General features: G+C 40.6%; 1 protein-coding gene across 1 annotated transcript in view; it reads right to left on the reverse strand.

The window, feature by feature from the left end:
- MAGI2 (membrane associated guanylate kinase, WW and PDZ domain containing 2) overlaps positions 1-16,722 on the reverse strand; it is a gene marked incomplete at its 5' end in the record, with an annotated part of 504,420 nt that overhangs the window by 388,136 nt on the left and 99,562 nt on the right. Inside the window, one exon of the mRNA XM_083366234.1 lies at positions 800-916. Within this exon, the coding sequence (XP_083222360.1) occupies positions 800-916 (117 nt within the window). The remainder of the gene's footprint in view (positions 1-799; positions 917-16,722) is intronic.

Here is a 16,722-nt window from a genome sequence, read left to right on the forward strand (position 1 = left end):
TATTTTAAAAACCCATTTCTGAGCTTTGCCAATATTTATACGGTGCAACACGAACCACGTCCACAATAATCTTTCATTAACTTCCCTGTAATGTAAACTTAGCAATCCTAATAAAGAATTGATTTCCACTGCGGGTTCAAAAGCACTTCTCAAGAAAAAAAATAAATCCTCCATTTCAATTTTCTAATTTATGAAACTACCCAACATGCTTCCATCCCAACTATTATTAACTCTACGATTTATATCTTCACATGTACCCTTATATTTCTTTCTTTATTAAATAAATTTATATGGCCGTCGAACTCACGGATGGTGACTCTCTTTACCAGGTATTGGAATATAATGTATATATATCACACCTTTGCAGATCAAAGGCAACACTAATGTTTTTAGTATTAAGAGTATATTAAATAGTCTTAAATAATACTTTGGTTGGAAGACGCTTAATGTACAGAGCTCAGTTCCCAACAAATTTGGAGATCCACTAAGTCACCACTAAAAAATATATATATATCTGCGTACAGTACAGGACATGTCACCTGTTAAGAATCCCTCAAAGCACCCTACATTTTTGTTCTCGGCAGAATTAGGCAACTGGCTGGATCGGACTCTTTTTTTTAATCCCAAAACTTTCAACACCAGCTGAGCCCAAAATGTAAGAAGAAATCAAGACGGCCACACAATTCTACCACAATGAAAGCACAACTCCTCCTGTTCACCCAGTGCATGCATAAAAACCCATGGATTTGACACGCTATAAAAAAAAACATATAATGCATGTTTTGGAAGGCTGACTCACAGGGAACTGTTCGGAGGTAGAGGTTGTCTCGAATGATCTGCTGAAGCTCGTGATCAACTGATCCCTTCTGGAACCGCAGGTTGAGGTAGTGACGGAGATCCTTATCCACAACGCCTCCTGAAAAATAATAATAATAATCGCACTCAGATTAACAGGAAAACAGGAAGCAGGACTAATAAGGCTATTTCCTTCCGAGTTAAAGATTTTGCTTCACTCATAATTGCATCCATTACTCATTTCCTAACTTTGCAGCCTCAGGGATCCTTTGGCTTGGTTTTTATTTGTTTGTTTCTGAATTGTTATAAGTTATGTGTTTTCATTAAAGGTAAAGGTAAAGCTTCCCCCGCACATGTGTGCTAGTTGTTTCTGACTCTAGGGGCCGGTGCTCATCTCCGTTTCAAAGCCGAAGAGATAGCGCTTGTCCGAGGACGTCTCCGTGGTCATGTGGCCGGCATGACTAGACGCCAAAGGCGCACGGAACGCTGTTACCTTCCCACCGTAGTGGTCCCTATTTTTCTACTTGCATTTTTACGTGCTTTCGAACTGCTAGGTTGGCAGAAGCTGGGACGAGTAACCGGCGCTCACTCTGCTATGCGGCACTCGGGTTTCGACCCGCCAAACTGCTGACCTTCTGATCGACAAGCTCAGCGTCCTAACCCACTGAGCCACCGCGTCCCTATGGCTAGTTTATACTACTAGGTAAAAGTAAAAAGTGGAGATTTGATGCTATTTTCTTTCTCCCCCACCCCTTTTCTCTACACTTTTCCTTTCCCTTCTGCCCTCCCTTATTTTCCTACCACAGTATTTTCTTTTTTTGTATTTTGGCATTTTATATTATTAAACTAATAGATACTGTATGTTCCCAAATCTGGGATCGTCGAAAGGCTGCATGATTAATTGGGCAATCTCATCCCTTTGCCACATCGCGGGCCAAGAAGGGAGAGAAGCAGCGAAAGTCATCATGTGTGGGAGAAACTGGAAAAAGTTTGGGAAAACAGGATCTATCCATAAGTGTTGGATCGCAAAAAAACAAACGGACATTTTGCAGCAAAGGTAGGAAATAGTAACAAGAAGAAGATGATAAATAGCAGAGATTTCCTAAACAGGGATCCTTGCGTAGAAGCATAAAATTTATTTTCCCAACTAATGAAAAGACCAGAGCTGGTAAATATTGCACTCTGAAAAAATGAAAAACCCCAAACTCTCTAAATGAAGACATCCATCGTGGCAACCCACAGTGCTGTTGAAATGACCAAGCTAAGCTAGCAGCCAATTACCAACAATCCCCGATTGTATAAATGTCTAATTATTATAAGGGAAGCATACAGCAGCAATGTTCTAAAGCAGTTACAGGCATCGCCGTTAATTTAAGATGCGCCTTGCAACTTAGGAAGTGCTTAGCAATTTGCTTTTGAGCGTTTGTGGATTCATGGCTTTTAAGTCATGGAGGCATTGACTCAAGCTCTCTTTTATTCACAGTGATCCGTTTCACAGCAGTCAAGTCCTCAATGAACTTGAAGCGTATAAATTAAACACTACGATGTGTACGTTATCCTTCATAGCGTCAACCTCTTAAATAAAGCGATCCGTGAAAATGGCCTATTTCGTAACTCTAGTAGTTAGTAGGAATTTATAAGTCTTCAGTACTGTCGTATTTGGTCAGCGATATTTGGTGATGTAAACATAATAATTTAAAACTATTTTTGTACATTAGCTGACTTCCTTGGACCCTTCTAACACGGCAACGGCTTGCGACATTTTGCACAAAGCAATATTGACTAGAGTGCGACTCATTAAATGAACTAAGTCAGAGACAAGACTGCTTTAACTTCTGAGAAAATGATAAGGACAATCGTCAAAAGGCTGCATGATTAATTGGGCAATCTCATCCCTTTCCTAGGCTTTTATAAAAGGCAATCTTTCCGCACACCAGGTATGCTTACCATTAAAGTAAGACTGCCGAGTTTTTTTCCTTTTTCTCAAGTTTTAATTTTCAAAGAGTACCCTTTCTCAGTCAAAATAATAACGCATTTCTCTTGTTCCCTGTCGCAGACTAAATAATCAGTTTTAATTATATTTTATTCCTAAGCTCATTTGAGGCTACGTGCATTTCTATTGAATCTGTTACCACATGTATACTCTGAACACTGTTTAAAGATGCTACTTTATTTTTATTTTTATCCCGAGAGAACAATCTAATTCATTTCAACTATACATAACTTTCCTGAGACTTTGGATCTGCTGAGATCAGAAGCAAACTACTCTGAGATTCTAAAGAAGCATTTAAATTAAGTTTTCATAAGCCCAGCTCAAGAGTTTAGCCATATCACCCACAGACATACCAAGAAAATGCTTCTTATAATGTAAATTTGCAAGACAACAAAAAAAAAAAAAAGCTGTGCATGGAAAGGAAAGGGTTGCAATGCAGTGGAACAGGAGAAATCCAACTGAACTGAAGCGAATGCTGCCATAGGCAAAACACAAGCCACGTGAAGTTGTGATTTTTTATCACTAATCAGACACAGCCTTTCTAAATTGACCAACAAATTGGATTTTATTTTTTCATAGAGTTTTGCTTACATCTTTTTTTTTGGCATGGTTTCCTTCTTCACTTTTTTTTAATTCAAAACCAGGGCAGGCATGTAAGCTTAACAATTTGTCTGTTTATGAAGAGAGATGCATTTCTTCAGGCTAGAATGTTATGCCATTTGGAGAGGAACCGTGTGTGTTTATATATCCAATTTTAAAAGTTTCAGACTGTGAATCAATGGAGAGACAACATCAATGGAGAGATAAGGCAAGACCACACCGGTGCAGGCTTCACTTGTTTAAAAGTTGATTTGCAATGATCCATTGAAGCTATTTAACATCCAAGAAGAACACTAGTTTTGTTTTTCAAATCAACACAGAATTGTATTACTGGCTGTGCTTCTTTTTTCCTTCCTCCTTTATGATCGTTAGGCCTTTCTTCTTCTCTTCTTTCTTTTCATTTTCCCATTCTTTATTTTTTTTTATCTTCTGCTTTTTCCTTGAATTTTTGTTGCCTCCTTTGGGTGCGTCTGCAATTTTATTACTGCTAAGTCTCTTTCCCTGTGCCATTTACTCCCTGATTAAAAGTCTAACGCTGCTTAACTGATTAATATTGAATTGTTGCCATCTGAGCAGGCCTCTTGCTTTAAATGCATTGCTTTTGCAGCAATTCTAATGATTGCATTGGAATCAAATTAGTTGAGGGATCGAGAAGCCCTTGGTGAATAATTTCAGGCTATAATAATGAACCGTCTTCAAAGACAGCCATAGAGAGGGGGGGGGAAACCTCCCTTTCTCTAATATAATCTCATTTAGTTCTGAAGTTTACGATATCCCTCTACTTACCCAAATCATTTACCGTTTGGGGCTGGCTTTGCTTCCTGTATAAGGGACGCGGTGTCTCAGTGGGTTAGGACGCTGAGCTTGTCGATCAGAAGGTTGGCAGTTTGGCGGGTCGAATCCTGAGTGCCGCGTAGCAGAGTGAGCGCCTGTTACTTGTCCCAGCTTCTGCCAACCTAGCAGTTCAAAAGCACTAAAAAATGCAAGTAGAAAAATAGGGACCACTACGGTGGGAAGGTAACAGCGTTCCGTGCGCCTTTGGCGTCCAGTCATACCGGCCACATGACCACGGAGACGTCCTCGGACAAGCGCTGGCTCTTCGGCTTTGAAACGGAGATGAGCACCGGCCCCTAGAGTCGGAAACGACTAGCACGCATGTGCGGGGGAAACTTTTTACCTTTACTTTGCTTCCTGTATTAATGCAAGCACTGTCTAATTAGTTTTTAAGGAACGGCCAATAGATGTATTGAATGACAAGGCTTCTCACTCATTTATTTCTTCATCATTAGATTAAGAAAGCAACAGGCAGTGGAGATGGTGTTCCTCAAAATATGGCATTGTTCTGTTTCTAAAGGATCAATCAGAATAGAGCTGGAAGGGACCATGGAGGTCTTCTAGTCGAACCCCCTGCTCAAGCAGAAGACACCACTATACCATTTCAGACAAATGGTTGTCCAGTCTCTTCTTAAAAGCCTCCAGTGATGGAGCAACCACAACTTCTGAAGGCAAGGCATTTCACTGTTTAATTGTTCTCACTGTTAGGACATTTATCCTTAATGCTCACTGTTAGGACATTTATCCTTAATGCTTCTCTCCTTGATTAGATTCTTGTTTAATTTAGTTCCTTTGCAGGTTTTTAATTTTTTAACTTCCAGGTTTTTATATTGTGTTTTTCCCCTGGTTTTTTATTGGCTTATCAAAGTATAAAATACAAAGGGAAATAAAAAGTAATGGAGAACTGAGGGTGGGGGGGGGGGACAGAGAAAATGTGGGGTAGAGAGGGAAGAGAAAAAAAATGGCTTTGACTTCCAATTCCTTTTAGCACAGTAGAAGATCACCACATTACTACAATCTCAACTTGTTACTTTTACACAAGAGTATATACTAACCATTTCTAGAACAATAAATCTATCTACTCAGCAGAAAACCAAATCAAAGTTTCATTTTTTCCCCCTCCCATTACAAGCACGTAACATTTTGTGTTTTAAAAGACTTGCAGTATGAGATATCTAGTTGGAAATAAGCTCTAGTTTGATAGGTGGGTATACTGTTAGGGGATTTAGACATTTTCAGCAATTTAGAGAAAGCATAAAAATATTGCTGTACTTCTGATAAAATTGTGCAGTCCACCCTGCACTCATAATTGTGCAGCCATATTTTAAGTAGAATTATCAACAATAAAAAAACAGTATTTTAAATCAAGCAAACTGCCTTTACTGGTAGTTAAACCCCTGTTTAACAATCAATTTTTTTATCAAGACACAGACCATTAATTATTAATTAAACCATTAATTATTTTGTAGGTTGTATACCTTTTCAGTGATACATTACAGCAAGCCAGCATTCAGAAAAGAGCATGATATTAAAAAGTAGCGAGTGGGTTAAGAAAGCACATGAATCATTTTACACAGCAGAATAATTTATTTAAAAGCACAGGTTTTCAAATTCCTAATTAAGCCAATATTTTCCCGTGACATATTATGACATGGTAATAGCTATTTGTATTACTTTAAAAATGGGGCGGGGGGAGACAAAGGGGTACTAAACTTTGTTAGTTGAATCAAAGTCCTGCATTCTTCACATCTATGTCGCTTCTTAATTTTACTTCAATCTCCCAGCTTGTTTTGTGCCATAGATGATGATGATAATAATAATAATACCACCAATAGTAATAGGCACCTTGCGTGCAATCCCAAAAGAACTGGAGCACCACTTGAACACCATCAGCATTGACAAATTCGTCATTAGTCAGTTGCAAAAGGCGGCCTTACTAGGAACAGCTTCCATCCTGCGACAAGATCTATAATACCAAACATCCACATCTGCCTATCCCAGGTCCTTGGTAAGAACTCGATAGGTAGACAAAAATGCCAAATCCAGTCTGAACATCTGGCTGACTGTGCAATTATTATTATTATTATTATTATTATTATTATTATTATTATTATTATTATTATTATTACTAATAATAATAATAAAACTTTGCAAAATACATCAAGAAATTGCAGCTTCCTGCAATAACTCCAGCCAAGCTACAAAAAACTGTGCTACTCGGAACATCTTACATTTTAAGGAGATACCTGGTTGATACCTAGGATGCTGGCAGCAGCCCGTGTCAACCATCAGTGTCAGTCAATTTGAGTGTTCAGTTGACTGAGTTTCATGTTTTATGAGTAAAAGTTTAATAATAATAATAATAATGTTGGAAGGGTCTCTTCTAAAAAAACTTCCAATGTTGGAGCATTCACAACTTCTGGAGGCAAGTCTCCTTAGTTCCAGGTTGCTTCTCTCCTTGGTTAGTTTCCATCCATTGCTTCTTCTCCTGCTTTCAGGTGCTTTGGAGAATAGCTTGACTCCCTCTTCTTTGGGGCAGCCCCTGAGATACTGGAAGACGGCTATCATATCACTCCTCGTCCTTATCTTCATTAAACTAGGCATACCCAATTCCAGCAACCGTTCCTTGTATGTTTTAGCCTCCAGTCCCCTGATCATCTTTGTTGCTCTTCTCTGAGCTCTTTCTAGAGTCTCGATGATAAAGGGTAGGTAGCGTAGTTGTATAACTTTGCAGTGTTTATTCCCCAGCTGACTCACCGGATGCTTTTGGACCCCTCATTCCCAATCACCCCAACTAATCTCAGAAAATTATTCTTTCTATCTTTAAAACGGGGAGAGGAATTAGGCAGACCCATAAACACGTGGCTTTCTCAAAGAAAGGCAGAGTGAAAATATGACAAATAAGGAAAATAAAAGATGGGTGGTCCTCAATATGGGGGTGGGGCTACAATTGAGCCTGAAGTTTCTGCTGCTAAGTGAGACATCTGTTAAGTGATTTTGCCCCATTTTACAATCTTTGTTGTCACACTTGTTTAAGCGAATCACTGCAGAAGTTAAGTTAGTAACAGGGTTGTTCAGTCAATCTGGCTTCTCCATTGACTTTGCTCGTCAGAAGGTTGCAAAAGGGGACCGCATGACCCCGGGATACCATAACCCTCATAAATATGAACCAGCTGGAAAGTGTCTGGGGATTCTACAATGGTCGTTAAGTGTGAAAATGGTCATAAGTCACTTTTTTCAGTGCCGTTGTAACTTTGAGCGGTCACTAAATGAGCTGTTGTACGTCAGGGCCTACCTGTATTTTAAAATTTGTCTAAATACCAATAAAAATTGAAAATGAAGACACATCTACAGAAAATTTAGTTCCCTTCTGTATTTCATTCACCCCTAGAAACGTGTAGACAGGAGAATACTTCTAAAGGATCTGGTTTTATTGAGGAATAGGAGGGTAGGAAGGACTGAAATAGACATTCCTGGAAAGAGTTAAGGTGGTATTTATAGAATGTTTAGACCATAACTCCCATAATACCTGTCCATTAGTTTTATTATAGGACCTGGGGACCAAAATCAAGTATAGCACTAGAGCAGGGGTAGGCAACCTTGGCTCTTTTATGACTCGTGGACTTCAACTCCCAGAATTCCTGGGCCAGCATGGCTCAGCTTGGAAACCTCTCCCTTTTTCCTCAGCGTGGCTGGCTCAGGAATTCTGGGAGTTGAAGTCCACAAGTCATAAAGCGGCCTAGGCCTAGGTCAGGGGTAGGCAACCTTGGCTCTTTAATGACTCGTGGACTTCAACTCCCAGAATTCCTGAGCCAGCATGGCTCAGCTTGGAAACCTCTCTCTTTCCCCTCAGCGTGGCTGGCTCAGGAATTCTGGGAGTTGAAGTCCACGAGTCACAAAAGAGCCGAGGTTGCCTACCCCTGCACTAGAGTATATGGGTCAACAGAGCAGATATTTCAAACATGAACAGAGAAGATGTATTTTTATCTGTTGTGCTAACTCTCTACTTCTTTTCTCATTGATTCATTAATAACTCTCACTTCATGTTAGGAACACAGAGGAATCCTGGCCAAATTGTGTCCTTGAAAAATGTTTTTTTTTAGGGAAAGGATCTGTTGAGTATTTTTCTGCTGAACAGATAGGAAGTTTATGAAAGCTCATTTTTTTCTCTTTGAACACTGTCCTAGGCAGAGAGATCTCAAAACGTCTGTCCCTGTAGCCAACACAGGATTACATGTTGCCTGAAATGCTCTTGAAAACTAAACAATATTGTTCAGATTACAGAAGGAAAAGAAGGCATAGTAACTAAAAGAAATATCGTAAACTTAACTGGAGATTTAACTTGTTAAGTTTTATCTTATTGATTTATCACTTGTTGCTTGTACGCACACTGAGAGCTTCTGGACCCGAGACAGTAAAGAATATTAACTGTTTTAAGTACGAAATTAATAAACGTTAAGTGTAAATTTTCACTATTACTAGATAGCCGGAGAGAAAGAATGATCCAAATCCTGTTCATTTCTTGCTACTTAAAGTGGCAAGAAGAGGAATTAAAATAACTAATTTGAAAACTCTTTAAGGTGAATAGATTTACAGCAGATTTGGCAATTTGCAAAGTAGATCTGGCAATTTGCTAAGGCACAACAGTAACGGAACATTGTCCTTAAGAATCTGGGTCTCTCATATATCCAGATGGAAGGTTTGCCAGCACTAATAGGGGAACTGGATGTTGTGGGATAGTAGAGCGGATGTTGGCAAGCATTTCATTTGTATGGAACTATCATGTTCCATACAGATGTTTTTAGTGGAAACCTTTCAGAAACTAAGCGGTTAGACCCAATGTTAGTATTATTAACATGGCAGCTGATTTGGAAGGCAGCTTTTCACTAAGAAGGGTACTGAATCTGTAGTTCTGAAACAAGCCAACATAGGCTCCAGCCATCTAGGTTTCTAGGGTTTGTTTCAGACAAATTGGTCAAATTTGAAGGCTGTCTTCTTCATTCTACCTCCCCTGGGCTGACTGACAGTGACAGGCCTCAGAATGGTTATAATTGAGACTCTAGAATAGGGGTGTCAAACTCAATTTCATTGAGGGCCACATCAGCATTGCGGTTGCCCTCAGGGGGCCGGGTGGGTATGGCCAGGGTGGGCGTGGCCTACTGGCTGGGTGTGGCTAGAGTGCGTATGGCCTACTGGGTGGGTGTGGCCAGCTCTACATCGTTGGCATCAAGGGTGCCTATGGGGGCCTGGGCAGGAGTGGGACAGATCTGAGGGTCTCTGGCAGAAGGAGGGTCTCTGGGCCAGGGCCAAGGCAGTGGGGGCCGTTCCCTCACTGTTTCCAGGATGGCTTCGCGGGCCACATGAAACCACTTCACGGGCCAGATCTGGCCCCCGGGCCTTGTGTTTGACATGTCTGCTCTAGAAAGTGTGCAGAGAAGATCATCAAAGACAATTAGAGGGCTGGATGCTAAAACATATAGGGAACGGTTGCTGGAATTGGGTATGTGTAGTTTAACGAAGAGAAGAGTGAGGGGTGACTTGATAGCAGTGTTCCAATATCTCAGGGGCTGCCCCAAAGAAGAGGGAGTCAAGCTATTCCCCAAAGCACCTGAAGGCAGGACAAGAAGCAACGGATGGAAACCAATCAAGGAGAGAAGCAACCTAGAACTAAGGAGAAATTTCATGACAGTGAGAACAATTAACCAGTGGAACGACTTGCCTTCAGAAGTTGTGGGTGCTCCAACACTGGAGGTTTTAAAGAAAAGAATGGACAGCTATTTGTCTGAAATGGTATAGGGCTTCCTGCGTGAGCAGAGGGCTGGACTAGATGACCTCCAAGGTCCCTTCCAGCTATGTTATTCTGTTATCCAGCGACCTTACATGGCTTACATTTGAGCCGAATCTGGTCCTAATCTAACATTTTAGCTATTGCGTCAACTGACAAAAAACGGGCTTACAGGCATACAACATTCATGCCATGATCACTGCTCTCAACTATTAACAACCCCTGGGAGAAAAACACCACATGTGCTATTTTTTAAGGGATCGTAAACAGTGACTGCAAATTTGTTGTAAACAATACAGCAGAAAACATTTGAGGCTCATTTTGGTGGCTATCAAAATGACATTAACACAAATCAGCCAACCAATTTTCAAAGTTGCTTTAATTATTTGGGAAGGTATAAAAGGTAAAGGTAAAGGTTCCCCCACACATGTGTGCTAGTCATTTCCAACTCTAGTGGGCGGTGCTCATCTCCGTTTCAAAGCCCAAGAGCCAGCGCTTGTCCAAGGAAGTCTCCGTGGTCATGTGGCTGGCATGACTAGATGCCAAAGGCGCACAGAACGCTGTTACCTTCCCACCATAGTGGTCCCTATTTTTCTACTTGCATTTTTTACGTGCTTTCGAACTGCTAGGTTGGCAGAAGCTGGGACGAGTAACAGGCACTCACTCTGTTACGTGGCACTCGGGATTCGACCTGCCAAACTGCCGACCTTCTGATCGACAAGCTCAGCATTCTAACCCACTGAGCCACCATGTCCCTTGGGAAGGTATAAAGGTAAAGGTTTCCCCGCACATGCGTGCTAGTCATTTCCAACTCTAGAGGCCGGTGGTCATCTCCGTTTCAAAGCCAGCGCTTGTCCAAGGACATCTCCGTGGTCATGTGGCCAGCATGACTAGGTGCCAAAGGCGCAGAGAACGCCGTTACCTTCCCACCGTAGTGGTCCCTATTTTTCTACTTGCATTTTTTACGTGCTTTCGAACTGCTAGGTTGGCAGAAGCTGGGATGAGTAACAGGCACTCACTCTGTTATTCAGCACTCGGGATTCGACCCGCCAAACTGCCGACCTTCTGATCGACAAGCTCAGCGTCCTAACCCACTGAGCCACCACCTCCCTTTTTTTTTGTAGTTTACCACTGCACAAATTCTGCTGAAAACACTCTCTGCTAAATTCAGTGCAATTAGACTAGAAGGAAAGATGATAGTCAAAACAGAGTTAAGTGAGGAATCATGTTTTATGCCAAAGAGGGAGGGAGGGAGGGTGGAAGAAGGAAGGAAGGAAGGAAGGAAGGAAGGAAGGAAGGAAGGAAGGAAAGTCTTTATAGTACTTTTGTGATCTGGCAACCTTTAGAAACCTAGAACTGCAAATGTGTTGCCACTGGTCTTACTGGCTGGAGTGATGTGTATGGAGCACAAGAAATTACTCGACCCTTTCTCATATTTGGTACCGATAAAGGCGAATATTTGAAGCTCAGGGTTGAAATGAGAGGTCCTTGGTGCTCTCAGAGGTTGATGGTTTTCTTGCAAAAATTTCATTCCCAAACTAGGTAACATCAGTCCTCTGATGATGTTACCTAGTTTGGGTAATGAAACATCTGCAAGGAAACAACGAAGCTCAGAGAGCACCAAGGATTGCTCATTTCTTATATTTAGTTGGGATCTCCTGGACAGTATCAAATAGGCAAAGGAGCTGTGAATAATGGTGGGCAGGGGAAAAACAGGCACACAGTCTTGAGGGTGTGTGTGTGTGTGTGTGTGTGTGTGTGTAGGGAATCTGTGATTCCTGCGTCCATGATCATTCTTCTTGACGTCTTAAACAGAGGTAATCTCGGCTTTTCCCTTCATTTTTCTCCTCCTTTTTGACCAAGACAATGCAGTCCCAAAGCTTCCCACAGAGTGAATATCCATTCCACCTCTGAGCAAAGGAAGAATTAAGTCCAGTTTGATATGCTCTAGTACTGCAACTCAAACCGGTCAGTCCTAGAGGAGATCAACCCTGACTGCTCTTTAGAAGGCCAGATCCTGAAGCTAAAACTCAAATACTTTGGCCACCTAATGAGAAGGAAGGACTCACTGGAGAAGAGCCTCATGCTGGGAAAGGTTGAGGGCAAGAGAAGAAGGGGACGACAGAGAATGAGGTGGCTGGATGGAGTCACTGAAGCAGTAGGCGTGAGCTTAAATGGACTCCAGAAGATGGTAGAGGACAGGAAGGCCTGGAGGAATGTTGTCCATGGGGTTGCGATGGGTCGGATACGACTTCGCAGCTAACAACAACAACAACAAGTACTGCAACCCGTTAAAAAGCTTGGCGTTTCAAAAGTTGTCAAAAAGCCAGAATGTCAAAGGCCAACAAAGTTGATGGAAAAGCTACAGGTGAGGGTTTGTGAAAATGGGCTGTTTAGGAAACATTTTAGGTGGAAACGCAGCACCAGGAGCCAAAGTGTTCTTCTTTTTGTGTGTGTCTGTGTGTCAATTTCCTTCTCCTTTTTCTTTCCTCCAAACTGCTCTGGGCAATTTCCTGTGGCCTTGGCCTTTGGTTTAAAGTGCCATAATTGAACTTGATTGATATGCCAGTAAGATTTCCTCCGTTTTTACTGTTTATTTTCCAGCTGAGAAACTTGGCACAGATAATCTGCCATTTATCAACGGAGAGTAATAGACAATCAAGTTTAAATGGAGGACATCCGCCAAAGGTCAACCTTAGGACATTGCAATATTTTTTTTTTGGTCTTATTTTGTCATGGTGCATGTAGGGGAGGACTTAATGCTGGCTTGAAGTATGAACCTCAAGATCAATTTTGCGCAATCTCCTGCTCTCCTTTAAAAACCCTTTCTCTGCAGATAATGGGGGGACTGTAAATGTTATCCTGAGAAAAGGTGATTGGAGAAAGCTTAAGATAAATCTCTTCTCTGTCAGAATACTTTGTAAGTAACTTATCTCAACCTAGCTCAAAGAGGAATAAAGTAGGGTGGTTTCCCAGGCGACGTTCAGTTCCTTCTTTTATATATTTCTACATTTTTTTCTACAAATACTACAAATTGTATTTCTCGGGTTCAATGCTAGATAACCCTTCAAGTTTGGCTCAAATTATAATTGGCCTGTTCCTAATCTTACCCAAATTAGAGAAACTCTCTGTGCATAATATCTCGATCGGAACACATTAACCATGTCCCCTTTCCATTCATTTATTTTACAGTGTTTCTATATCTCCTCCATCACAAGAGTCTGGATGTTGCACATCAAAGATTAGACTAAGAAAGCTAGTTTTGCTATCAATTGCTTTGATTTTTGTCATCTTGTTTTTCTGCTCCAATTGTTTGAAAGAGATACCTGTAATTTCCATGTTATGCCCCTTCCTTCCTTCCTTCCTTTCCTTCCTCCCTCCCTCCCTCCCTCCCATTGGAAAGTAATGTCCCTCCCTCCCTCCCTCCCTCCCTCCCTTCCTTTGTCTCTCCCTAAAAAAAGCTACCAAGAAAAGGAACAAACAAGTAGGAAAGGAAAATGGAGAAAAAAGGAAGAGCGAGAGAGAGAGAAAGAAAGAAAAGCGAGCAAAGAAAGAGGTGAGCAAGCAAACATGACGTCTCCTATTCCCTGCTTTTGCACACAAAATGGAAGATCAAACTGGCAACACCCACCATTGTGATCAGTCGAGATTCTCACACAACATCATTTAGTAAAAATAGAGAAGCTGTTGATGGGACCTTCGCTGTTGGCAGGGCCAATATTCTTTATTAACAGCGCTGATCAATTTCGACACATTTTGGCTAAGATGCCACAAGAGCCTTCAAGACCCTTTACTTCAAGTATCTCCACTCTATACTAGGTAGGCTAAACTAGGACTATTTGGCAAGTCAACAAACGATGACCCAACAGCCCACCAACCAGGAAACATATGTAGTGTTTTGATACGCACTCATGGAGCCACCGAGCCACATTCGATTTTTAACTAGGATACATGGATAAAACCCAGTACACGTACTCAAAAATATGCCGCATTCTATTTATTAAATATATATATTAAATATATATATGCTGAAGTCATTCAAGTATCAGAAGCTTTTTGGAAGCTTTTCAAGAAGCGATGAATGGAAAGTAATGGATGGAAACTAACCAAAGAGAGAAGCAACCTAGAACTAAGGAGAAATTTCCTTACAGTTGGAACAATTAATCAGTGGAACGATTTCTCTCCAGAAGCTGTGAATGCTCCAACACTGGAGGTTTTTAAGAAGAGATTGGACAGCCATTTGTCTGAAATGGGATAGGATTTCCCTTCCAACTCTATTCTATTCTATTCTATTCTATTCTATTCTATTCTATTCTATTCTAGTCTAGTCTAGTCTAGTCTAGTCTAGTCTAGTCTAGTCTAGTCTATTATTCCATTCCATTCCATTCCATATTTTCTATTCATTTTTCATTCTATTCATTTTTCATTCTATTCTATTCTATTCTATTCTATTCTATTCTATTCTATTCTATTCTATTCTATTCTATTCTATTCTATTCTATTCTAGTCCATTTCATTCCATATTTTCTATTCTATTCTATTCTGTTCTGTTCTGTTCTATTCTATTCTATTCATATTTCATTCTATTCTATTCTATTCTATTCTATTCTATTCTATTCTATTCTATTCTATTCTATTCTATTCTATTCTATTCTATTCTATTCTATTCTATTCTATTCTATTCTATTCTATTCCTGGGCAGGACTAGACAACTTCCAAGGTCTATTCCAACCTCCTCCTCCTCCTCCTCCTCCTCCTCCTCCTCCTCCTCCTCCTCCTCCTCCTCCTCCTCCTCCTCCCCTCCTCCTCCTCCTCCATTTGAAAATGATCCACAGTGAATAATGTATGTTAGGAAAATTCCATGTACACCATTTCCTGTAGCCAATGTCCACACTGCTGACTGTATTACAAATCATGGTGTTTTTTTTTAATAAATAATGGTTATTCTTCCTATTCCTAAAAGCTGCAAAAAATTCAAACCTTTTTTTTTAATTTGAAAAACAGAGTAGCATTGCATCAACATAGATGGCTGGGCCTTTGCAGATAAGTCTAAGAAAACTATGGAAGGAAGCAATGCCATAAATAAAATTCACGTAATTCTTAGCTACTCCAACATCAACCAAGTCAAGCATTTCTAAAGGACACGTATTAAAGACTCTTTTCATGGAGAGCATAAACGATACACTCCAGCCAAAATTAATATATCTTATGAACAAAAAGGCAGACTTTCAAACGGACAACTTTAATGCGATCTAGCTTTCAAGGGGGGGCGGGGTCACTTGCTGCCAATCTTGTTTTGTGTCAGGAAACAAACAAAGTGATAAGTTTTCCTCAACAACAAATGGAAACAAGTAAAGCCAGCATTTTCTGAAGCACTTAAGAGTTCACCTCTTAGCAACCTGGCAGTAAATCAACCATGTATGTTTGGAAACAATCTTATCATTAGGATGTTTGTGTCAGTTGTTCGAATTATGATTTGCAATTATGATTTTTACCAGAGCATGCAGGAACTCTGTTATCAAAGGTTTTTCGCCAAATTACAAAATGAAGAGAGCAGAGCAGAGCAGAATAGAATAGAATAGAATAGAACATAAAATGAATAGAGTAGAGTAGAGTAGAACATAGACTAGACTGGACTAGACTAGACTAGAATAGATCATAAAATGAATAGAATAGAATAGAATAGAATAGAATAGAATAGAATAGAATAGAATAGAATAGAATAGAATAGAATAGAATAGAATAGAATAGAATAGAATAGAATAGAATAGAATAGAATGTTAGGAAATATAACACGTTGTTTCCTGGCTTACAACTCTGAGTTGTGATTGGGAGCAAGTAATTTGATGCCGATGCTTTTTGGTTGGCTAATTTTGTGTGTGTGTTTACTTTTTTAAAGAAATCCATATAGGAAGAGTTGGCATAGTTTTGAAAAATAATAATAATTTAAAAAAACCCAAACGTTGCTGAAGTTGCAAGGTCTCTATTACAGCCAACCTGAAAATTTACGGTATTTTGCTTCAAGTGGAAAACTGACACAGCTGCGTAAATCAAATTACAGTATAATAAATATAATCCCTGGGAAATCCGATACCATTTCCCCCCTTGTTATTCACAGCTATAAAGAAACCTGATTAGCTTTTTTTAATAGGTGCTCTTTTCCAGAGAGAAGGGAAGGGAGAAGGCATACAATCAGAGGATGCTGTTATTGGAGCATGTTTATTGATTTGTTTTGTCACTAAGTAGATGGTTGCAGGGAACATGCAATTAAACAGTACCATCATGCATGGAGAACCTGCCCTTTATATCGACAGGATGCTCCATGCCAGATAAACGGTGGCTGTGGGGGAGTGACGGAGCTTCAAAATTCAAGCGTTCTTGGCCACTGGGCTGCGTGAGTGGCTGGCCAGTCCACGGACGTGTGTGAGCGCACCTCCCACTTGCACTAATGCCGCCCCGAGTGTCACCTGAGCGCTAGCCCCACCCCCAGCAGCATCGTGTGGGCACTAGCCCCGCCCCCAGCATCATGCGTGCACAGCTCCATAGCTGCCCATTCCTTTCCCTAGAAAGGTTGGGGACCTCTGACCTAGATTATTTCCCCACTTTCCAGAGACTCGGCTCAGCTGAAAGTTCAAGAAGGGATTAACATAGCAATTAATTAAAAAAAAAAGTCTGAATTTTTGTAGGTTATTTCCTAAAGATGGGAAAATGGACA

Source organism: Vipera ursinii (genome assembly GCF_947247035.1).
Source record: "Vipera ursinii genome assembly, chromosome: 6".
Lineage (NCBI taxonomy): Eukaryota > Metazoa > Chordata > Lepidosauria > Squamata > Viperidae > Vipera > Vipera ursinii.